We start from the raw sequence: 25,545 nt of genomic DNA, 5'->3' as shown, positions 1-25,545 counted from the left end.
TGTCTTTTTCCTTTTGTGGCCAAGGGGTCACATCCTGAGGCTTTAGCTAATCATCAGCTTGAACGTAGACCCCAAGGAGAAGGCCCCCCAAGAAAAAGCTATAACCTGCATTTGAGACTTGGATTTATTATGCCTTTTTGATTTTCTCTTGAGAGAAATCTATTTAGAAATAATTAATAATTAAAATTAATATTTACAAGGCATATTCTTAAAGCTTATTGAAAGTCTCAATTTTCCCCTATTACTTCCCTATATTTATAATAAGTAACTATCTTGGACCCAGGGAATTGGGAACTCATGGCATATTTTAAGTTATTACTCACTAGGATTCCTCACAAGGGTAGTTGGTAGGGTTTTTTCACTCAATTCTTTCCGATTTCCAATTGTAGTGGGAAAAGTGCCTACAAATATTGCTGATGAGTCAGAAACTACACATTCTCTGGTAACATCAGTAGGAAGCTAAGCACTGAGAGAACACTACCATTTTTGCAAAGTAATTTCTGTGAGGGATCCCCAAACGATGGTTACATGTTTTCACTTTGCTCTCTATTTGGTGAGAAATTGCTTTCAGCACCAGGCAGGGCTGTCTGCCCAATTTGTAGCCCATGGACAAATTTCATTTTGCCTCTTCTTACAAGAAATACGTTAAGCAGCTCTCAGGTTCTATTTTATAATGGGGAGGGGGACATGCAGCAGAACTTCTAGGCAAGGAGGGGGTCTTCTGAAGCCACAGTCTTTAACCTGGATGAAGAGTCTCTCTCCTCTGACTTCTTCAGCACAGTAATTGCATTCCAAAGAACACAGAGGTATCAGTCATGGTTCATAAGGAGTCAACAAAACAGAACCAATTGATTTAAGCAGAAAAGGAATGTATTACAGACACTGAATAGCTTTTGGCATCTCTGGGAAAGCAGAAAACCAGGCTTGGAGCCTTTATGGCCAAATAAAAGGATCACTTTACCGAGGAGCATGGCCCTAACAGAGACTCAGCACATGTGGCACCAGCAACACTGAGCCCTGGACACACCTTCAGAACCTCCCTTCTGCTGGTTCTGGAAGCCACCTTCCCACAACGGGTTCTTCTCAGCACCTGTGTCTCCCCATGATGCCTCCCAAATCCGTGACTAACATGTCAAACTCTGGTTGGCAGCACATAGGTCATATGCTTATGCCATATCTGCAAAAGGCTGGAAAAATTAGTTTCTGATATTTTTCAAAGGGATATACAGAGTCTTAAAGTAGATAACTCTCCAAAGTGGGCATGCTCAAAAGTGCCAGACTGCTAAAAAGAATGACAAATGTCTGCTCTCTTGGTTTCTAGGTGGGGCTGGAATCAGCCAACATTCTAGATCAGGAAGAACACAAGAGCCAAGAGGGAATGGTGTGTGTCCATTGCTCTCTTTCCACTGACCCCATGCCACTTGTTTTTGATTTATTCACTGAGTGCCTCTGAGCAAGTTATTTAACATGTCCAGTCTATGCCATTCACCCAATTGGAGTCCCTGATTGCATTCTTGCCCTCTAACAGCTCAGTTCCATGCTCAACTGAGCTTTTTCCAACATAAGTCTGATGACGTTCTTTCCAGGCTTAAGGCTCACCAATGGCTGCCTAAACACCTTACCATAACCTGAAAGACCCTATAGGAATTGATCTCTACCTAGATTCCCTTCAAGGCATCTTGAACCATCCTTCCCTCCATAAATTGTTCCTCAGCCCCACTGACCTTCCAACACGGACAAGCTTGTCGAAACGCAGGGCTCCTACACCTGTGGTTTTCTCTACCTGACATGTTCTCCCCCCAGATCGCTCCATGGGTGGACCCTTTTCATCATTCAGTGGCTCAAATGCCACTTCCTGAAAGACAACTTCCTGACCACCCTATCTAAATTGAACCCCGCCCCCCCCCGACTCTTCATACAATACCATCTTTTAAAAATCATAGTTCTTATCAATACCTAGATTATCTTATTGATCTATTTATCGACTGTTTATTTTCTGTTTGCTCTACTAAAAAGTAAGGTCCATGTTCATTTCAGTATCCCCAGTGCCTAGAATTGTGCATAGATAATTAACAAGCCTTAAACTGTGCCAAATTTCTGAGCTTTTGGCTCAATTCCTTCCACACTCTGCCTAACTCAAGGCTTCCCTTTGCCCCACTTCCTTGTACCCTAACTGGGTTTCCTGTCATGTGTTTGAGCAGATGGGACCTCCCACTTCCCCTGAAGCAGACGGCATCCTTCATGGCTGGTGTAGGCAGAGTATTAGTAGACTGGAAGTTGATCAGTGTGTATAGAGAGGGCTGTGGAGTTCGGAAGAAGTTGAGTGGGAGAGTGCCAGGGCTTAACCTCAGCTGTCATTCCTTCCTGGATAAATACAACACAGCGAATCAGACAGGGCCGGGCATATAAACCATGTGTCTCATCAATGTTCTTTTTCTTAGAGACACAATCAGCAGGATTCACTAAAACATCCATATGCTTGTTAATGCTTCCTGTTAATACAGAGTCTCAAAAGCAGGGTTAATCCAAATGGAAGAGGTGTGCCCTGGGACTTGAATGACTGCAGTGACGTCTGAGTTATCTGTGCTTTCTCAGCTATAGCTTCAAAAGAAGGATGGCATTTTTTACCTTCAAGGAAAGTCCTCTTCTAATTGTTTCCTCTTAACCTTTAGCTACACTGGCTCTACTCCAAATACACTTGCAAATAAACATGTCCTCCAAAAGAAGACAGGCATCCTCTGAGAATCCCTACATCAGAGACCTTGACCTAAATGTTGTGATGAGTTGGGAAATAGTTTTCAGTCTTAACTACTTTCCTTTTAATTATCTGAAGTATCTAGATAATCACTTCCATCTCATTCTGCTAATGGAGAAATAGCCATCATGCTGCACTCTGTGGTTTGTATTAGTTATGACCCTTTGCAGTTTTGTCAACCCCACACAGAGATTCAATTCTACTCTCTCATCAAAGGACTTGCCAGGACTTAGAACTATTGAATGGCAGGAGGTGAGTGAGGAGGGAGGGAAGTGTCCAAACTCTTCTTTCTTCCATTCTGCTCTTGGTCTTCCTGACTAAAGGTTTTTACCCTTGTCCCTCCACACCATCTTTTCTCTCCCACTGATTGTTAGATAAGTTTCTGCCTCCTCTCCCTTCCCCCAGGGGCGGTAATATCTAATCACTCCTAGTGCCTAGAACTCTGCATAGATAATTAACAAGCCTTACATTGTGCCCAATATCTGAGTTTGAAAGAAAAGGCCCTTCAGGCAACCTTCTTTTCTGATACTTAAGTAGAAGACTTGTTTAAATCATTGTTTCTACTTTTGCATGAGGTGGTGGAGGGAGAATGTCCCTTTTGGATCAAATGAAAGAAAAGAGGGAGAGATAAATGTCCAGGAACAACCACTTATGGCTTGGAGATACAACATTGAAAATGGTTGCAATAACAGAAACTACTGGAAGTACTTAGACAAATAAGGGAGACTTCATTGTAGAGAAAGGGTTTCCCATGGGACGGTAAGGCTGGGCTGCAAGAGTAGCTGTGACTTAGGGATCCAAGCTCTGTCTGAACCTGTTTTCTATTTCTTGGCTCTTGCCTGTGTGCTATGGCATGGCTTTCCCTCTCTCCCACTCTCACTGTCCTCTCTTGCTTTCCAGCTATTTCTGTCCTTCTGGTGCTTACGCTTGACTTTGTCTGACTTTCGGTCTAAACCAGCTTCCTTGTATCTCAGTGCATATGGAAGAAGTACGACCACTGATGCCTCCTTAATTTAACTGTGACAGATCCAGCCTCCCAAATCTCCAGGAAAAGGACTTTAGCAAGTCCACCCTTGAACTGATCAAGAGAGGACATAGTGAGTCAGTGTTATATCAACATGGCAGCCAGCGCTAATGTTACAACCATATGAAATGAAGTCTCAGAGCAGGGCTGAACGACAAGGGGCACATATAATGAATATCTACTGCATCATTTAGTTGTAATGCATGGCAAATTGTCTTCCTACTTTATGAGTATTCTACCAGTTGGCTAGTGAATTTCATCTCACTTGGGAACAAAAAAAGAGCACTAGACCCTTATAAATATTTACAAATCTATCTATTCATATAATAGCAATCTTCCAGAAATCTGTATTGGTTACACATAACTAAAGAGGGGATCCTGCTCTTACCATATCAATTGTGAGACATTTCTTGGTGCTCTGTGTGGTTGCCAACGAGATTAAGTGCTTTATTCTACATTTGTAACAGATGGAGAGCTTTCTCCACTCACCATCATTCTCATTTCATTGAGCCAGATGGGATTAAGGGAATTAGAAAATAACAATGCATAAAATAAATATTAATGCTGCTCCTCCTTTTTTAGGACTATAATTTTAATGTCATTTTTCCTCTCTCTGTCTGTCTTTCCTCAATGTACTAATTCAAAAGTCTATATTCTGTGGTGACATATATGCATTTCACAGTACAATGAAGGTAGTAAGTGCTCAATAAAGTTTTGCTGAAATGAACTGTTTATCAGGTAGGTGTTGAATGTCACATGACTGATTTGGCCATCTCTCCTCTAATGGAACAAGCAAAAAGGAAGAGATAAATGTTGAAGTAGACATCAATGTACTTGGGAAGTCCCTTATGGACATTTCTGGAGTATTATTAACGTTGTCTTTGCAACTCTAGGCTGAAGGTTTTTTTCCTTTTTTCAGAATTAGAAGCAGGTGGGTTCCCTTAGGGACGTACTAAAAATATTCTGCTCCACATATGCCTTTCCCAGTGTTATGCAGGTATGTGTGCCTTTGCTAGATGCAACAGCCTACCTGCTGTTTTGAATATATTCCAAGATCATTTGCCAGGTATTGGCAATTCATTCTAGAAGTGTTCCTTTAGGCACCTCCGCTGTGCTAAGTGCTGTGTAGTTCCAATAAATAAAAAGCAAAGATAAATGGTGATGGTAAGAAAATGGTTTGATTTTCACTTCTAGCGGACATTCTACATCTTTCCAAAAACCGTAACTATTAAGTTTTCAAAAACTGAAATCTTCTCCCATACCTCTTAGTTATTTTTTCTCATTTTAAAATAGCTTAACCTAAGACTTACGTGTGCTAGTTGTAAGTGGTTTGATATTTTGTTTGTTTTCTCTGTGTGTTTTTATTCCATGACTTTTAAATTGATATTCTTACTGTTCCATTCTTGTGGTAGAGGAAACTAAATGTTTTAACAGAATTTTTTTTAATGAAAGTAAATCTTTGAGAGTTTATTTATTTATTTAACATATTTTTATTGATTTCAGAGAGGAATGAGAGGGAGAAAGAGATAGAAACTTCAAGGATGGGAGAGAATCACTGATCGGTTGCCTCCTGCACGCCCCACACTGGGTGCTGAGCCCGAAACCCAGGCATGTACCCTGACCAGGAATTGAACTGTGACCTCCAGGTTCATAGGTCAATGCTCAACCATTGAGCCACGCTGGCCAGGCTTAACAGAATTTGTTAATTAAGATTTTAAAAATAAGGAATATTTTCTAAGAATATGTTAACTCTTCTCTCCATGTTTAGAGCTATCTGCAAACCAGGTAGTGAAGTGTGGCCACCCTCAGGTAAATTTGGTCACTGTAGCAACCAAAACTGAAAATGGATACCTAGGCAGCTTTCTTGAGGAAAAAGGTCCTTTCCCTAAGAACTGAAATTAATGAAGGTATATGTCTAACAAGAATATGACAGGAGTGGAGATTTTTTTTATCTGGCAGCTAACACAACAGTCAACTCTTGCTTGAAAGTCCCTGTGGAATAAAAGAATGGGCAATGCCTTGAAAGCACTCCGAGCACTCATTTACCAACCTCTCCATAATGCAAAAATGACGGCAGTGTGTGTATAATTGTGTTGCCTGACGAATTTCTGGAAAGAAATTCGTCTTCATTAAAGCATTCCCGTGAAAACTCTGAATTCAGCAGGCAGAATACAGGGTTTCCCTCCAGACTGGCCATCAAGGCTTTGACATATTCAGCTACTCCATACCCATGAAGGTCCATTTTGCTCCCTGATAGGTTTGCACAAAATACTGATAGCATCTTTTATCACAGGTCTTTAGGTGTTATTCGGCTACATTTTACAATCATGGTCTGCGAACGGAGATTCAGAAAGGTTAAGTGATTCCGGGTGCTATTCTTTTCTGTCCTCATTAGGTTTGCCGCACTCTGTCCAAGACCTGTCTGGGAAGAAAACAAACCGTGACACAGATAACGCGGTCCATCTGGGTCACGGCAGCAGCTCGCAGTGATCCATCTGTACTGATACAAGGGATACGGGTTAGGAACACCAATTACTGTGCCGCTCCCACCTTGACTCACCTCGATCTCCTCTTTGCTGAACTCCTGCCGCACTCACCCTTCAGTCACACCTTGGGCTCTCAATCATTCACCTCTCTGCACTGTTGCTTAATGATTTCATGTTCATTTATGCAACTGGCACACAATTATGAAGCATCTCCTGTGAAGAAAGCACTATTCTAGGTTGATGTGTGTGTGTTTTTCTATTTTTTTAAACCTTACTCATGTCAATACTTCCATCTTATTCAAAAAGAAAGGCAGAGTGGAAGGAAACTTGGTTTTCTATTGCAGTGAGGAGTCATTGTTTTCAGGAATTAAAACCTAGGAAAGAAGAAAGGACTAGTGTGGTGTTCATTAGGACTCTCCACAAATATTCTATTCTTCTTTTCTCTTACATATATTCTTGTTGAAATTACTCACCCTCTCTGAAGTTAGGTGTGATCATGTGGCATCTTTTGGCCAATGAAACATGAGTTCAAGTGATCTGTAGAACTTCCAGGTGGAAGTTTTAAGGGCCAATAGGCAACTTGCCACATTCTTTTTGTCCTTATCGATCATACAAGTATATGATGAAGTATAGCTGCCAACAGCCAGGCTGTGAGAGGGTCCACTACAAGCAGAGCCCCTCCTACAACCTCCAGTGAATGTGCAGCATGAGTGAGCAATAAACTTTTGCTATATTAAACCACTGTGATTTCTAACAGCTTTATTAAGAGATAATTTGCATATCACAAAATTCTCCTGTTTAAACTGTACAGTTCAATGTTTTTCATATATAAACTTGTGTAACCATCACCATAATCTAATTTTAGCACTTACATCAGAATCATTTAGATTTCATCCACAAGAAATCTTCTACCCATTAGCAGGCGCTCCCCATTTCTCCCTCATTCTTTCAGCCCTAGGCAATCATTAATCTACTTCTGTCACTATAAATTTACATATCCTGGGAATTTCACATAAATTGACGTATACAATATGTGTTCTTTTGTGACTTTCCCCTCACCCCCACCACTGAATTAATGTTTTGAGGGTTTGTCCATGTTGTAGCATCTCTCAGTGATGCATTCCTTTTTATTGCTGCATATGTTTTACATATCTACCACATTTTGTTTATCCATTCATCATGTGGTGAACATTTGTGTTGTTTCTGCTTTTTGGCATTTATGAATAACTAGAGGCCCGATGCATGAAATTCGTGCAAGAGTAGGCTTCCCTTCCCCCTGGCTGCCGGCACCGGCTTCCCTCTGGCACCCGGGACCCAGGCTTCCCTCGCAGGCCCAGCTTCGTATGGAAGGTCCTCTGGTCTAATTAGCATATTATGCTTTTATTATTATAGATGATGTTATAAACAGTTGTGTACATGTTCTTTGTGTATATATATATTTTTTGTTTCTCTTGAAATTTCTCTAGAAGTGAAATTGCTGGATGATATAGTAACTGTTGATCAACTTGAGGAACTGCCAAACTATTTTCCAAAGTAACATTCGTACATTCACATCAGCAATATAAGAAGGTTCCAATTTCTTCACATTCTCATCAATAATTGTCTGGCCTTTCTATTATACTCATTCAAGGGGGTGGGCAGTGGTATCTTACCACGCAGCCCTTTTTTCTAGAGTGTCAACTACTGTCTTATCATGTGCAGTATGTACTTGTCTTATTGGGTTTACCCGTGTTTTAATAATCTCTAAACTGATTGATGGTTTTCTTATTAGACCTTCCCCCACACAGGCACTATCTTTTCGGAGTCCCATCTTGGATTGTGCTTCCCAAAAACAGGGTTTGTCTTCAGAACATAAAAGTGCTTAACAAATGTTTGATGAATAAATGAACAAATAAATAAAATGGATGTATATATGAATGGACAAGTTTAATCGCTCATTCTCACAATCACCACTTGCATCATTTGCTGGCAATGTCACTCTGTAGCAGAAAGAGTATGGAGTCAGGCATGGAGATTGAGTCTCAGCTTCATTGCCTATAAGCTCTGTGAGGATGGATACGTTACTTAAGTCTCAGACTGTTCATCTGTAAGACGAGAAATAATATCAGAGGTCATATGAGAGGCCACATGAGACAGCGAAGGTAATGGATGCATGCAGAGTAAACACTCATTGAGTATCCCCTTCCCTTTAAGATAAGTGTTGCAACCTGAGTGGCCTCCTAGTTTCCTTGTCTTGAGCTGGTTCTTCTTCGCCTGGATTATTGTATTGGTGTGCTACGTAGCATCTAGAGATGGAGTATATCATCTCTGAAACTCAAATTCTGGAGCCAGACTGTCTGCATTAAAGACCAGACCCCACCACATTTTGTGTGATCTACGAAAGTACCTTGACATTACCTTGCCTCCTCATCTGGAAAATGGGAATAACAGTGCCTTCTTTTTAGGAATGCCAGCTTAGAATTAAATATGCTGATGTCTATAAAGCTTATAGAACCCTATCTGGCTCAATGAACAGCTTCAAAATGTTTATTTTACTATTGTTGTTGATATTATTACTATTATTATTACTATTACTATTACTATTACTATTACTATTACTATTACTATCACCATTACTTCAGGCACTTAAGTAAAAGAGCCCCCCAATGTTCTTCATGGAGGTAGGATTCTACCTGAATCTCCACCTACTTGATGTTTACTACTGGATGTCATGAGTGCCAACTGTCTCTTTCTCTAAACTCTATGGGTTGTTTGCTGCTGAACGTTGTCTCAAATACTTGCAAAATGCAATACTCTGTAGTTAGTCTGTCTCCACTTCAAGATCTACTCATTCGTTGTCTGTCCCATTTTGAAATATATGGAGTCCTGTTATTCCAAAATTAAGTGGCCCTTAGATCACTGAGGGGTGTGTGTGTGTGTGTGCGTGTGTGTGTGTGTGTGTGTGCACAAATACATATCACCTCTGCTGTCATGTGTTTTCTGACTCTTTGCTGTGAGCAGTCACTTCTTGTTTCCACAGAGCAGCCCTTCCTCTCCGGATTCATTGTCTAATCTGCTGTGGTTTTGCCGAACAGGAAAACCCAGCTTGTTGGAATTGTGTACACAGTAAATGTGAAGAGACCCTGACAGGAAGCCTCTGGGGATCTCCCATGAGTCAAGAAAGGAAGTGTCAGTGTGTGAACATTGTAACACATAGTAAAACACAAGTAAACCCAATAAGACAAGTACATACTGTACCTGAAAAGACATTAGTTGACACTTGAGAAAAACAAGCTGCATGGAAGCAGAGGGTCACAATGACCATCCATACAAGAGCCAGGGTTTGATGAGCTCCCTTAAAAAGTCAGTAGGCTATGATAGAATCTTAGAAGATTCTTTTTAGATCACATTCTTATTCCCGGTTGTGATCTAGTAGAGGTGAGCTTTGCCGAGCATCTAAGTCAGGGAGGTAGAATGTCATCATTCTAATTGTATTACGAGGAATGCAAAAGCATCCAATTCATTTCTTGTCCATAGCATCAAATGTTCTGGGCCATAGAGGAACAGAAATGTACTATACATTTGCTACGGGGAGGTATGGAAGGGTTTTGACACTTTTACCTCTGATCCTCCTTGCAGTGTTTAGAAAATTCTGCACAGCCCAAGTCTAGCTGTAGATAGTCACTCCCCCTGCTCCCTGACCCCGGAAGCCACAGGGCAATAGTAATAGCAGCATTTGCTGCCCAGTGGCAGTGGTGCCCATGGCGATATGTAGCGAATGGCCATGTGATGACAGGGTGGCACTATCGTGCTCAGGCTTCAGCAGCAGGCCTAGGCTCTACTAGACATCTGTTCTGGTGACCTTTTAGCTGTGGAGTCAATGAGCTGACCTCTTCTTTTCCCCTCCCATTGTCCAAGTCTGGTTCTCCATTTCCGCCTACAATACTGTTAATACCTAAGAATTTTCCAGTAAATGGCTTTTATGCTTAGTTCTTGTTTTCAGCCAAGAACTCTATGTAGGACAGATAGGTATTTTTTTTATTTAAATCATATACAAAGCAAACATTTGATATCAAAAGATAGTTTAACCATATATTAAATATATTCAGTACATTTATTTTATTGTCATATCCTTATTAACACTATTATTCCAAGAAGGTGGCAAAACTTTGACTTACCACTTTCTATTTAGTTTTACTTCCCAGAGAATCTTATAACCTAGCAAATAGTGTTTAAATCATCTTTAAAAATCACTTATTTCCCCTGTTTTCTTCTAGAAGTTTTATGGTTTCAGGACTAATATTTAAGTCTTTAATCCATTTTGAGTTAATTTTTGTGTATGGTGTAAGATAAGGAACACATTTTATTCTTTTTCATATGGGTATCTAGTTTTCCTAACAACATTTATTGAAGAATCTATATTTTCCCTCTTTTGTATTCTTCATATTCTTGTTGAAGAGTTGTTGACCATATAGTGTGGGTTTATTTCTGGGCTCTCTATTCTGTCCCACTGGCCTATGTGTCTGTTTTTAATGTCAGTACCACAGTTTTGATTACTGTAGCTTTGTAATATAATTTGAAATTAGGAAGTGTGATACCTCCAGCTTTTTCCTTCTTATTCAAGATTGTTTTGGCTCTTTGGGGGTATTTCTGGGTCTATCTGAATTTTAGGATTGTCTTTTCTATTAGCCTTGGCAATAATTTTTTGCATATGACACCAAATGCACAAGCAACTAAAGCAAAAATAAACAACCGAGATTACATTAAGCAAAAAATTCTTCACAGCAAAGGAAGCCACAAACCTACAGAATGAAAAATAAAAACATTTGTAAACCTTGTGTCTGATAAGGGGTTAATATTCAAAATATATAAGAATCTCATGTGACTTGATAGTAATAATAACAACCCAATTAAAACATGGGCAAAGGATTTGAATAGACATTTCTCCAAAGATGACGTACAGACTACCAACAAGTAAATGAAAAGATGGTCAACATCACTATCATCAGGGAAATGAAATCAAAACCACAGTGATATGTTACCTCAGGCATATTTGGAAGGTTACTATTTAAAAAACAAAAGACAACCAGTGGATGTGGAGAAAAGGAAGTCCTTATATACTGTTGACAGACCCTGTGTCACTGGGTTAGCATCAGAATGTGTTAATGTATGAAAGTGCTTTGTAAAAAGCAATTCTCCAAATAAGGATCAGATAATGGAACAAGAGAGGAGAGGATGTTTAAAGGTGCTGTATTTAGATTAACATCACGATGGGGAAACAAACTTGGCAATCATAAAACAAAAACAAAACATTTACCTTAGAAATATAAAATAATCTACAGATTTTTATAGAAAAGCTGACCTTCCTTTCTCCTAACTTGTGTGGTATGCACAGTGCTCTCATAACAATGTGAATGGTTAGGTTGTAAGAGACAGATAAAAAGAAAATATTAAACAGACTTGGAAGGGGGTGGATATAAAGTTAGCATTTCTGAGTCATGAAAGCATCAGATAGCAATTTCAGAAAGGTGTGACTTTATTTAAAACCGAGCTACTGTGAATTCCATCATACTGCAGACACCTCTGACTCACCAGTCTCTGTTGGCATATTGCTATGCTGACAAATTCTCACATAAACTGAAAATTTCCATGTTGTAAACAAGTATGTGGGTTCCTGACGGTCTAGCTTCTATCCTGAGATGGAACTTTGGAAAGTGGAGTCCTCACTTGGCTGACCCTGTATAATCCACTTCTCATATTAGCAAAGCAGATTCAAATATTTATCACCCAAATCAGAGAGTCAGTGTGAACATTAATGTTAAATCTGATACTCTTCTTCAAGTTTGAGAAACACAAAACACATCACTGGCCTCCTTGGCTAGATTTCCTGAGATAGTTAGAGTAGTATGGTGTGTTAATTTGGTCATCTTTATGATACCAGGGGCTCTATTTCCACTTCCATCCACAAGAGGACAAATACGGCCCATTGGTCCAGAAGCAGCTGAGCCAGGATATCCGATGCACACAAATGTGAGTGTACCTGCGGGCAAATACAGGTTGGGTGATGGATCTTCCTTCTGCTGCGGCAGAGTCAGTCACAGGGGCTTGGGTTTTATGCTTTATGAGCATCACCCCATCATCTAAGCAGAATGAACTGGACCTGTGATACAACCACGCAGATGGATGAAAAGTCATAAACTATTGCAGGGAAGGGATTAGATGAGATACATTTGCATATCATGGACTTTGGATCAGACAACCGGCACATACATCACAAACAATAATGAGAAGTGTTGGACCCACATACCAGATGTAGGATTAAATGATGTACCCATTAAAGGCCTAATGCAGTATCTAGCTTACAGATGCTCAGTATATCAATATCACTATTCATTTGTTTACCTTCCTCCTATTTTTAAAAATTACTTTGGGAGGCGTTTTATCTATATATCAGGAGGAGTCGGATTCCATGATCACAATGTTTCTTCTAGCTCAATGAGTAGTATGAACCTAGCAGTAAGTTTACCTTTGAACAGTCCTATTTTTTCAAGAGCTGGGAGCAATGTCTTATAAAGATAGGAGACCTCTCTGTGGTCCTCTGGCCTGCTAGTTGGGGTGAGGGAGAGAATGGAGAAGGGAATATCTGTTTTTATCACCATTATGATCCCGAGCCCATTTTCCATGTACTTTTATTCTCCTACTAGAGGCCTGGTGCACAAATTTGTGCACGGGTGGGGTCTGGCCGGCCTGCCGTAATGGGGGTCAATTGGGACCAGGCTGGTGGGGGGGAGGAGGAGACACAGAAGGTTGGCTGGCCATCTCCATCCCCTATTGGGGTTGGGGGGTCTAATGGGGGGGCCGGGCTGGCTGGGGAGAGGGGTTGCAGGAGGTTGGGGGGGGGGGCTGATTGGGGCCCCCCATCGGGCCAGTAGGCTGCCGCAGTGCATGTCATAGAGACAGATTGTGCTGGTCATTTTGGTCATTCTGGTCGTTCTGCCATTCCGGTTGCTTGGTGCACAAAATTTGTGCACTGGAGGGGGTTGTCCCTCAGCCTGGCCTGTGCCCTCATGCAGTCTGGGAGTCCTCGGGGGATGTCCGAATGCCGCAGAGGTGGGAGAGGCTCCCGCCACTGCCACTGCACTAGCCAGCTGTGAGCCTGGCTTCTGGATGAGCAGTGCTCCCCTTGTTGGAGCGCACTCACCACCAGGGGGCAGCTCCTGCATTGAGCGTCTGCCCCCTGGTGGTCAGTGCACGTCATATCAACTGGTTGACGGGTCGACTGTCTTCCCCCTGATGGTCAGTGCACATCATAGCGAGTGGTGGAGCAGCCTTAGCATATCATTAGCATATTATGCTTTGATTGATTGAACAGCTGACTGGACTCTTAGCATATTAAGCTTTTATTATATAGGATAGATTTCTAGATGCTTTTTAAAAAAGATTTCTTATTGATATTTAGAGAGAGAGGACGAGAGAGAGAGAGAGAGAGAGAGAGAGAGAGAAATATTGATGTGAGAGTGGAACCTTGATCAGCTGCCTCCTGCATGCCCCCTACTGGGGATTGAGCCTGAAACCCAGGGATGTGCTCTGACCAGGAATTGAACCAGCAACCTTTTGGTGCCCAGGACGAAGCCCAACCAACTGAGCCACACCAGCTACGGCTATATCTAGATGCTTTAAATTGCTCAACCAACTTCAGTTATGAAATGGGTCTGCCTGCAGTTTTATGAGGAAAGAACAGGACCCAAAGAAAACAAGGATTTGGAAGTCTTTATCATCCAACCAATTTCTACAAGTGGGAAGAGTCTAGTCCTGTGCGATCCTGTGGACATAGACCTTCCTTCCTATTGGAAAGCAGAAGTGATAACCAGACTTCGACACCTGAACATCTATTTTCCAGGTTATTAAAGATGTAAGCCAGGGCCAGACCTGGGCAAAATTAGCATATAGAGGGGATGTGTTGCAAAGAGTATTGGGATGGGCCACAATACCTGGATCCTGGCTCTAGCATTCACTGGTTATATGACCTTGGACAAGTCATTTCTCTTTTCTGAGCCTTGGTTTTTCTCATGGGAAGTAAAATGGGAGTCATAAAAAACATGTTCAATATTTACCTAAAAGGAGAAAATGTGAAGTGTTTAAACAGATATAAAAGCACAGCTGTAAGTCTGGGCCTGCCTCCCACGTTCGTGCCTGCTCCTTCCCTTCCCTTCTGAGTTTCTTCACCCCCTCCCATAGCCACCAGTTCCTCGGGGTGAGGAATAAATCTAGTTAATTCATAACAAAGTGTTACCGCCATGGGTGACTCTTCCCTATGTCATCTGCATGCTAATGAATGAATCTCTGGCTTTAGAATATCCGATGTTAGCAAGAGACATGGAAGGAAGGAGGTAGGAGAATGTATGTGTGGAGGGGGTGGGTGGGTGATCAGGTAGCCTTAGGTAGAAACCTCCCTGATAAACCAAAGACAGTACCCTGCTCTACCTGAAGCAAAACCGGCTGTGCAGGGAGCCTTTTAAAGCAGTTTAACGTGAAATTCTCTCTCTGCATCCTTGGTCTGCAATGACACTGACAGATGCTAAACTTCGGTCTGTCTAGAACAGTAAATTAGGTTATAGAGGCTGCCAAAAATCCCAAAGTCATCCTCAGAAAGTGCAACATTGTGAGATCTGAAAGCAAAGGTCAGAGACATAAATGCTAAAGCGAGTTTTAAGAGAGAAACCACCAAATACATAGGGGGCAGGGAAGAGAGAAAGGAAGGTGGGCCCTTGGCCGTCTGGCAAATCCTATCAGACTCTCATAAACAACATTGAGATCAGACAGAAAGTGGTCCTGGCTCCTTTCCCCAGTAATAAGTACAGTATATTCATAAAGGATGATACTGTATTAGAGGCTGTATATTCATAACCTGTTCCAGAACTCTCAGCCCAAACCTCCTGGGACATTGGGAGGGCTTTCTGAGACCTCCTTCCTGCTGGAGAAGTTCCCACCTGACAGTAATGAGGCTGTGCAGGGGAAGGAGATAACTTGCTAAATGGAATCAGCTGAACAAATGCCTGGGCAGGACTAGGCTTCTTCATGGCTTGCAGCAAAGTGTTACAAAGTAAGAACTGCCGTCTGGCCCCGGGTTCTCCGCAGTGGCGAGGCAGCCTTAAAAACCCAGAGACCCAGTTCTTCCAACAAGATTACTCCAGAAACTGTGTGTTGGGGATGGTGAGGGGCAACAAAATAAACAGCAGTGCCTAGGCCTTCACTGCCACCAGCAGGGCCCAGGAGAAATGCAGGCCTGCAGAGCCCCAGGTGAGAGGATGAAACTGACAGCTAAACTGCCTTCGCCCTGTGCCCACCCCCCCACCCCCCTTCCCCAATCCCTACGATTTGGAAAGGCTGCTCTTCCTCTCTAAAAGTGGAGCTCCTGCCCTAAAGCTCAGAATCAAGGGCTTGGAGAACAAACTCCAATGAAGGGACCAAACATTCCGTCCTGTCCTGGGATTTGCAGTATTTCCATCGGTGCAGTGGAGTGAGGCCCAGAGAAGGCAATTTTACAGCTGGGTCCGCTTACATCTCACTTCACCTGGGACGTGGACCAGACCCCTCCAGCCATCCACCTTAGATGGGCGTCAGGTAGAACCAACTCACGCTTTGCATGAATTTGAAAATATCGGCCCAACGCCTGCTTGATCTCTCATACCCCGTCCCAATCCGTGACCACCTGCATTTTGCGGGGCCTTGGGCGGGACGGCGCTGCCTGGAGCGCGCGCCGGGAGGCGCAGGGCGCCCCGAATCTTCAAGGCTGTGGGCCCAGGAAACACTCGGAGGGCGGAATGGCCCGAGAGTGCGCCCGCGTTGCAGCAGGAAGGACCCCCTGGAGCCTTAGAGGCCTGCGGAGGGCTCCCCGCAGAGATCCGCTTTTGGAAAGGTTCCCCGACCACGCGACGGAGAGCACGTGAGTCGCGCAGCTTCCCTATAAAAACCCCGGCTTCGCTGCGCCTCAGGAGCGAGAGGAGCTGAAGGACAGGACCACCTGCGCCACCAGCGACAGGGCGGCGGTGACACTCCCTCCGAGGCGCCCGAAAAGGTTCTGCAATGTGATGCTTCCTACCCTCGGGGGCCGGACTCGGTGCATGTGTCTAACTTTGAGGCCGTATTCCCGGCACTTGGGCACAGACGCGCTGACGCCGGCACGCGTGCCTTCCCGAAAATCCTCAGGGCGGCTGTGCCCTTTAGGAGAGGGGGCAGAGCAGCGGTGATCCCGGGCAACGTCTTCCCTGCCTTCCGCCAAGCAGGCAGCCGTGAGCGCTCGGGATCATCCCCAGGGAAGCCCGGCCAGCCCCGGGTAGCCCGAGGCCCCAGCCCGGCCGCCCTTGAAGCCGCGGGAGGCAGCTTCCGAGAAACTCGGGACGCCTTTCCGAGATAAAGTTTGCGCTGCTACCCTCGCCCGCTCGGTCCCGCCTCCTAGACAGCCCCCTCCTCCCGCGGCGGGCGCGGGCGGGGAGATGGCCGCGGACTCGGCGACGGGCGCGGGCGCTTCCCAGCGCAAAGGGGCGCCGCGCTCGTAGCCGCCGACACGCTGACCTCCCGCTCCCACCGGCTGCTGCGCTGAACTCCGGCCGCGAGCGCAGGCGGACTCCCGGAGAGGCAGCAGGCGGCGGCGACTACGGCCGGAGGAAAGGTCTGCATGGCCGCTCCGCGCCGGCCGGTGCTGTGTGCCCGGGAGCTCGCCGGCGGCGCCTCGGGCTCGGAGCGGCTCTAGCCGCGCTGCCTGCGGGGATCGACCTCGCAGTTCCCGCGGATCGCGGGCAGGAACCCGAGGAGCAGAAGGCGGCGGCGGCGATCCCTCCGAAGGGCGATGTGGCCGGCCGGCGCGGGCACCAAGCTGCCCTGCCCCCGCGACTCTGCGCTCCGGCGGGCGGCTTTCTCCGGGAACCTCACCGCCCTGCCTTCCCACCTCGTGCCCGCCGGCCGCAGCGTCCGGGTCTTCATCAGCGCCAACCCTGAAGGTAAGTCCCTCGCTTGGCTTTGCCCGTCCCTCTGTCCTTCTGTCCGTGCGCGCAGCGGGATCGGCGAACGGGCGCGCCGTGCGTCCCCGGTGCTCCCTTCCTCCAGCTCAAGCCTTGGGTGCCCTGAGCGCGTGGGAATTTCATTGAATCACTTTTACTCATTCACTCATGCCCTCTGCCTGCCGACCACCCCTCGGACACTCATTTTACCCCCGCCTTACTCCTCCGGGTCGAGCTGAGAAACGTCCCAGGCATAGCAGAGGCTTCTGGCAGCTCCAACCTGCCGCCGCCACCCTTTTCCCTTTCTTTTAGCGGTTTCTTCTCCGTCGCAGGTGTAAGTAGTAGCTCTCCGCGTCAGGTTCCCGAATAGGGCACCCTCCTTTGCTACTTGTTCAGGCCGAGGTGAAGTGTTCCCCAAGACTCGCCCCTTGGTGGGTGCGATGGCACCCTTTTTGCCTTGGGGAGCCGAGGAGACCCCTGTGAACTGAAGGCCAGCGCAAAGGTTGGGAAGAAACGCGCCTCGGGGTCATAGGATCCGCCGGGAGCTGGTTTCACGGTAGAGCGCTCAGGGTGAGCCCATTTCTGGTTGGGTTCTGGGCTTGATGTCCCGGTTCCAGCACCTGGCCTTTCAGTGGTGTAACTGTTTAAGGCTGGGCACCTGGTCAGCGCTAAATGCAAACTTGTTGATTTATTACATTCACAAATCACAGCGGCTGAGCGCTGGGTGGTTAATCCCTTGTTCATCACCGCTCTTTAGTTCTCATCCTGAATATTAACTTTCTTTCTCAGTAAGTTAAGAAAAAGGAGGATGCATTTGACTTGAGCTGGATAAAACCGCAGGATTTGCCTTTTTCCAGAACAGTAAATGTTCAGCCGTGAGAGGAGTTTTTAGGAGCCTGGAATAGACGTGCGACATCCGAAAGGAACTTTTTCTGCTCTCTGTAACAAGCCTGGGGGCTGACAAAAAAGTTAAAGGAAAAAAGGAAGTTGACAAGCATCATTGGATAGAGAATCATTTGAAAACCCAAGGCTCTGGTTGCTTGTTAAAAGCATATAGAGAGGACCAACAGAAAAAAAAACTTCCTATAAAAAAAATCATGTTTCAAAAAGAACACTAGCAGAAACAAATTCTAATTAGTTTTAGAAGGACTTGTACTTTTTAGGGAGGACACCGACTGGCCTTTCATCAGTTTACAACTCACTTTCACAGACTTTAATAAGCAAGGAAGGTTTTAGAAAGCTACAGTACACTCAAAATCCTCTTACCTCAAATATGTCTCCAGGATTTTACCTTAATCTGGATAAAGAAAACCGTGGAGATAGGCAGGCTGTTTAAGGATTAAGAAATTCTGCAACTTAAGTTTCCATTGTTGTTTTCAAAAATATTGCTAAAACATTGTAAAAGTGTTTGAGAGAATTGTTAGAAAATGATTAGTCTTAAAATTTTCAATGTTCCTGAGCTTGAAAAAAATCTCAAAGTATTTATATCCACTGATGTAAAAGTAGCTAAATTATTGTTTTTCTTTAAGTAAGTTGCTTCTAAGCCACAGTGAAATTGTTACTATCATCAATAGTTAATTTTTTCATTAAATTTGTAATTTCTAGGATAAAAACCAATAATGAATTTAAATTGAGTCAGCTAAATATTTAATTAATCTTCAATATGAATGTCATTTTTCTTAAGCCTGTCCACCTAATTCTTCAAATTCTCTAGTTTCTTGAAATAAATGCTTTAGCATCTATTAATCTTAGGAAAGCAAACAGGAGAGGGTTGATCATGCCTTCTGGTCACTGTTTGAGCTGAGCAGCTTGCACATTGATCTTAAAAGATCAGGAGACCCTAGCTGGTTTGGCTCAGTGGATAGAGTGTTGGCCTGTGGACCACAGGGTCCCAGGTTCGATTCTGGTCAAGGGCACATGCCCTGATTGCAGGCTTGATCCCCAGTAGGAGCGTGCAGGAGGCAGCCAATCAATGACACTCTCTCTCATTGATGTTTCTCTCTCTCCCTTCCTCTCTGAAATCAATAAAAATATATTGTTTTTAAAAAAAGATCAGAAATGTGAAGCTTACCTGAGGAGTTTCAATAGGGGCAGGACCTCAACTTGTAGCCACATGGAGAGCAGAAGGTATGTTGAATAGAGAAGACAGAAATGGGTATTTTTTACCTTAATGTGAAGACTTGCACTTGTGGTAAATACTCTCTCAGAGGCAGCATTTTACCGTGAGATCTTTATGGATACAATTCAGGAAGCAAGTGGTGTGTTTTGGTACAATCCAATATTAGATTCTTGGCCAATACTCAAGAACCTTTCTACTGTCAAATTAAGACAAAGAACACTACCTCATGGTTTCCTTTACAAGTGGAAATCCAATTTATGCTCTAAATAAAAGCTTCTTTTTGTTGAACTCATAGCAGTACTTTTAAGAATCCTGCCAGGGTCTCTCTCACTTAGATGATTGTTTTAATAGGTATTGCTTCACCGGGCAGTGTGGCATTTCCCATCAGTAATAAAGATAACACATATTTTTAGAATGGAAAACTTACTTTCCCATATATTGGCTCATTCAGTATTTTAATTTTGATTTCCATCCTCAAACCCAGTGAGGATGGTGGACCATAGAGTGTTGTCCCTATTTTCCAGATGAGAAAACTGAGACTACACCAGATTAAGCTACTTGCCTGAAATCATATAGCAGAATGAAACAAGGTAGAGCCATCCTACAGGGGACTCAGAACATCTCTCTTGGTACTACTTGGCCCAGGCTAGGTTTATGCCAGATTTCTATGAGATATCGTACCTCCAAATAGACAAGAATGTAAGCTAAATATCGTGGATGAGTGCTATTCTTACTCTTGAAGCCTGACAGCCAAGAGAAACTAAATAGTAGGAAGGGAACTTGTCTGTCCTGACTCAGCCTTCAAGAAAATTTCAGAATGTTCTGGACACTAATGGGCGTGGTTCTGTCTAAAGGGTTATCTGCATCAGACCAATCCCTACCGATGAAATCAGTGTGGGAGAGGCAATAGCATTGTCCCAGTTCATGGATCTTCCACTGTGAGTAGCCTGAATTGTCCATGAACATGCAGAGGAGAGGAGCCTACACAATCCTCTTCCTATTATTGGAATTCAAGGAGGCCTGATAAACAATATTCCTCTTCCCTGCCTCAATTTTTAACCAATTTAGAATAAGGTGATGTTTTAGATCAGGCTGCTATAACAAAGTACCATAGACTGAGAGGATTCAACAATAGACATTTATTTCTCACAGTTCAAGCCCAAGATCAAGGTGCTGGCAGATTCTGTTCCTGATAAGGGCCCCCTTCCTGGTTCTCAGCTGGTCATCTTCTCATTGTGTCCTCAGGTGGCAGAGGAAAAGGAGTTCAGCTCTTTCTTTTTCCTTTTCTTCGGAGGATACTAATCCCTTAATGGGTGCCCCACCCTCATGCCTTCACCTAAACCTAATTACCTCCCCAAGGCCTCACCCCAAAATATCAAGGCATTTGGGGTTAGGGCTTCAATATATGACTTTGGGCCACACGAACATTCAGTCCAGAGCTGGTAAAGTCTAAATCAGAAGGAAAACCAGAATATTGCCTTTATTACTGATTAAAAACAGATGCAAAGCTACATGTTCTGTCTGTGATCCTTTGGGCCAGATGTGATCTTGGGATTGCAAATATTGGAGATTGGGGGTAATGGTGCGTACACTGCTTATTATATGGGGTCTGGGGTAATATCCCATAGTCAAGTATAAAAGGTCTCTAAGGAAACATGTACCCACCCCCTCTAAGTGCTGTGCAATAGAATTTTCCACAGTGTTGGAAGGGCCTTCATCTGTGTTGTCCTATATGGTAGTTACAAAAGGCTTTTGAAGTTTTGAAATGTGTTTAGTATGATTAAGAATATGAATTTTTAGTATTATTTCATTGTAATCTATTTACATTTTCCTAGACACGTGGAATTACTGGCTATTGTGTGGGACACAAAGCTCTAAGTGGCATAATAAAGCCTGAGTAGCTTATGTCAGTTAAGGCCAGTATTGTTACCAAGGACTCAGATCACTTCAGCTTTGGCTGCCAGATGAATTGGCGGAAATTTTTTGTTCTCAGCACTTTGGGAATTTTGGAATTACAAGTAAGAACTGTGGACTTTTATCGGGGGATGTGGCTTTTACCTAGACAAGTGTGTTTCCAGAATTGCACAGACTTAGCCTTCCAGTCAGTACCAGTAATGGGCAGGGCACAGAACTGCTCCCCACCACCAGTGGACAGAGTTGACTCCTTTAACATTTAAGACATGGAGGAGCAGAAAAGAATGACAGGTTTACTTACAAGAGAGAACAAAAGGGCTGGGCTCTTCCAAATGCATCCATCAGATTAAGACTCTTGTCCCCTGAAGAGTAAGGGATGACCCTGCCCAGGGCCCACTATACTCATGGATCTCCCTCTGTGTGTCAACAGGCATCTGGAGCGGAGAAGACTCTAACATCTATGTTTGTGCATTCCCCTGTGCAGATTTATGCATCTTTGAGGGTTGTGGACTTTGTCCACAATAACAGTGATCAGATGCTCAGTCAGTTCCCAAGCACATTTTTCATTATACATGTCTTTGCATCCTCCCTGAAAATCTACCCCGTGTCTTTGGAGTCCCAGTGGAAAGGCTTGTTCTCCGTTTTTGCAGAAGCCACAGTGAAGAGAGAAATGTTTTCCCTACCGTGGCTACAACCAGTGGCCATTTGCTTTAGAAAATGCTCCCAGACAAGAGGCAGAAAGATGTGCTGAAAAAATTCACGTGAAACCTGAGTGTTCTTCACCATGGTTTAAAAATATATATATATTTAAAATATATATATATATTTAAAGTATATATATATATATATATATATTTAAAATATATATATATAAATATATTTTATATATATATATATATATATATATATATATATATATATATACACATACTAGGGGCCCGGTGCACGAAATTCGTGCACTGGGTGTGTGTGGGGGAGTGTCCCTCAGCCCAGCCTGCCCCCTCTCACATACTGGGAGCCCTCAGGCGTTGACCCCCATCACCCTCCGATCGCCTGATTGGCCCCTTGCCCAGGCCTGACACCTCCACCAGAGGTGTCAGGCTTGGACAGGGGACTCCCATCTCCCCCTGATCACTGGCTCTGGCCCCCGCCCAGGCCTGAGGCCTCTGGCCCAGGAATCATGCCTGGGCAGGGGACTCCCATCTCCCTCTGATCGCTTGCTCCACCCCCCGCCCAAGCCTGACACCTCTGACCCAGGCTTCAGGCCTGGGCAAGGGGACCATCATATCCCCCCAATACCCGGCTCCGCCCCCCACCCAGGCCTGATGCCTCAGCCAGAGGAGTTGACCCTCATCACCCTCCGATCACCAATCACCGGATCGGCCCCTTGACCAGGCCTGAGGCCTCTGGCCTAGGCGTCCGGCCCGGGCAGCGGGGACCCGCAGCTGCAGCGGCCCCACGATCATGGGCTCCGCTTTAGGCCCAGGCAAGGGACCCCTAGCTCCCGGGACTGCCAGCTTCGACCGTGCCCAGCTCCCATCGCTGGCTCCACTCCTACTTCCTGCTATCACTGGCCAGGGCGGCAAAGGCGCCTGATTCTCCGATCATGGCTGGGGGGCAGGGCAAAGGAGGCCCCAGGGCCGCCTTTGCCCTGCCCCCCAGCTCTTAGCTCCCCCCTGGGTTTCCGATCACTGTCAGTGGCAGGGGGCTTCTTCCTGCTTTCCCTTTCGCCTCCCTGCATTGTGCCTACATATGCAAATTAGCCGCCATCTTGTTGGCAGTTAACTGCCAATCATAGTTGGCAGTTAATTTGCATATAGCCCTGATTAGCCAATGAAAAGGGTATCGTCGTATGCCAATTACCATTTTTCTCTTTTATTAGATAGGATATATATAATTCAGAGAGGGAGAGAGAAAGAGAAACATCAATGATGAGAGACACTCATCATTTGACTGCCTCCTTCTGGGGATCAGGCCCGTGACCTGGGCATGTGCCCTGACCGGGAATCGAATCATGACCTCCTGGTTCATAGGTCTATGCTCAACCATTGAGCCACACTGGCCAGGCTTCATCATGGTTCTTCTTTTCCTACAACATTATTTCCAAGTATCCCTATTTTGTTTTGTTCTTTCATTTTTATAAGTAATCAGAAAAAAATGCAGTTGAGCACAGAAAAAATGATTCATGCCCCAGGAACATCTTTAAAAGGTAAGATTCTTGAAGAATATCCTGAATTATTTTACAATAAATGCAAATAGGATATATATAATAAATGAGTTCTAAAATTATAGAGGTTGTATTTTCAAATCATTCAGCAACCATTTTTCAGGCAGGAAGAGAATATTAGCTACAAATACAGACTTGAGAGCCAGACTGTCTGGGTTTCACTCTCCATCCCACCATTTAAAACTGTGATTTCTTTTCTTTTTTTTAAATAAAAATTTATTTTTATTGATTTCAGAGGGGAAGGGAGAGAGAGAGATAGAAACATCAAGGATGAGAGAGAATCATTGATTAGTTGCCTCCTGCATGCCCCCCTACTGGAGATCAAGCCCACAACCCAGGCATGTGCCCTTGACTGGAATCAAACCTGGGACCCTTCAGTCCGCAGGCCGATGCTCTATCCAATGAGCCAAACCAGCTAGGGCAAACTGATTTCTTGAGCAAGTTGCTTAGCTCTTCTGTCCTCAGTTTCCTTATGTATAAAAGAGGACAGTAATAGCACCTGCCTTGCAGGGTTATTGACTAGATTAAATAAGCTAATAGATATAAAGCACTTAGCACAGTATTGGGCACATAGTAAACATTACATAAGCATTTACTATTGTTCTTATTATCTTCTTTATTACTAGTGTCTATTGTGATGCAGACACTATTCAGGTGTGAGCTTGCAAAGATTAATAAGGCTTTTCCAGCCCTCAAGGAATGCGGTCTGTAGAGCCTGTCAGTTAGAACTCAATAGGAAAACAGGAATCACTCCAGTTAAATCGGGGAACTAGGTGCTCTGGTGCCGGGAGCCGGTCCATCCTTGCTGTTTCAAGGGACCTGGCATATATGGCATACTGTTCTTAATATGTTTGCTCACCTTCTTGGCGCTGTGTTTTAACCAAGGTCACCTCTCCGAGAAAGGTTGAATCCCCAGGTAGGGATTTTCCCCTGAAGTTAGGGAGGGAATAAAACCCCTCAACTAAGTGCCAGGCGGGTAATTAATCCCTTTAACTACGAACAATCATGCTTAAACTACATAATCTTTTCTCCCTGGAATGGAGATAAGAAACGCCCTAACCTTTGTAATAGAGATTGATAGGATTGAATCAACTGGTATAAATACAGTTGTAACAAGACAGAAACACTCAGAACTCAGAACACAGAACTAAGGACACAGGGCTTGGAAGACAGGACCAAGAGAGACAGAGCCTAGGCACAGAACCTACACAGAACGTTCTCTAGAGACAGAAGAACTTCACTGGCGAGAGCATGCCGGAGGATCCTGGACAGGGACTGGCCTCGGAGCCTGGAGGCAGAGCCTGGCGAGAGAGCATGGCAGGGATCCTGGACTGAACCTGACTGCGGAGATTGGCAAGAGAACCTGACCAGGACCTGGCCACAGAACCTGGCTGGAGATCCGAAGCAGAACCTCTCTGGAGATCGAGACCATTCCTTCTTCACCGACTCCGTCCACACCTTTGGGGACCCCTGGACCTGCTGGGGTTGGACCCCGGCACTCTGGAAAATCATTGTAAGGTTCTGAGGAATGAAGGGGCATCACTAGGCACTTAGGAGAATTGCCAAAGCCATCATCCAGAGGGCAGGAAACTGCAGGAGTCCCTGCTGGTGTCACAGTTGATACTGGGTAACTGGCCAGCTTCTACAAACATGTGCATCTGCTAAAACTGAAGTACACCGCCTACAGCTGGTGGCCAGGGAGTTTCCCAGCTTGCTTTGCCTCCAGATCTCATGCAGCTACATCCCTCTGGCAGAACCAGAATTGCACTGGGACCCCGGTGAAAAGTAAACCTGGGAACTTCAGGCTTCCAGCCTCTATATCACAAGGAGAGAATGGATGGAAGTGGGAATGGAGACTCAAAACCAAGACACAGTCTCTAGCCTGGGGGAAGCAGGGGCTTTCACTCATTCACTTGTTCAACCAGTAAAGATGCATGAAGCACCTCCTCCATGTGGAGTGCTGTTCTGGTGCTTAGGAAGCAGGCGGGGCTCTGCTCTCATGGGGTTGACATAAATAAAGCAACACATGTGATGAGCTCTG

At 44.4% G+C, this 25,545-nt stretch overlaps 1 protein-coding gene across 1 annotated transcript in view; it reads left to right on the top strand.

The window, feature by feature from the left end:
• Window positions 1-16,262: 16,262 nt before the first annotated feature.
• The window catches only part of NWD2 (NACHT and WD repeat domain containing 2), a 152,149-nt gene continuing 142,866 nt past the window's right edge, over window positions 16,263-25,545 (top strand). The window contains exon 1 of the mRNA XM_059673624.1: window positions 16,263-17,244. Coding sequence (XP_059529607.1) covers window positions 17,094-17,244 — 151 coding nt within the window. The 5' untranslated portion in view covers window positions 16,263-17,093. The remainder of the gene's footprint in view (window positions 17,245-25,545) is intronic.

The sequence above is a fragment of the Myotis daubentonii genome, chromosome 1 (assembly GCF_963259705.1).
Source record: "Myotis daubentonii chromosome 1, mMyoDau2.1, whole genome shotgun sequence".
In the NCBI taxonomy this organism is placed as follows: Eukaryota; Metazoa; Chordata; class Mammalia; order Chiroptera; family Vespertilionidae; genus Myotis; species Myotis daubentonii.
The sequence above is the reverse complement of the archived record's forward strand: the minus strand, read 5'-3'. Positions and strand labels throughout refer to the sequence as shown.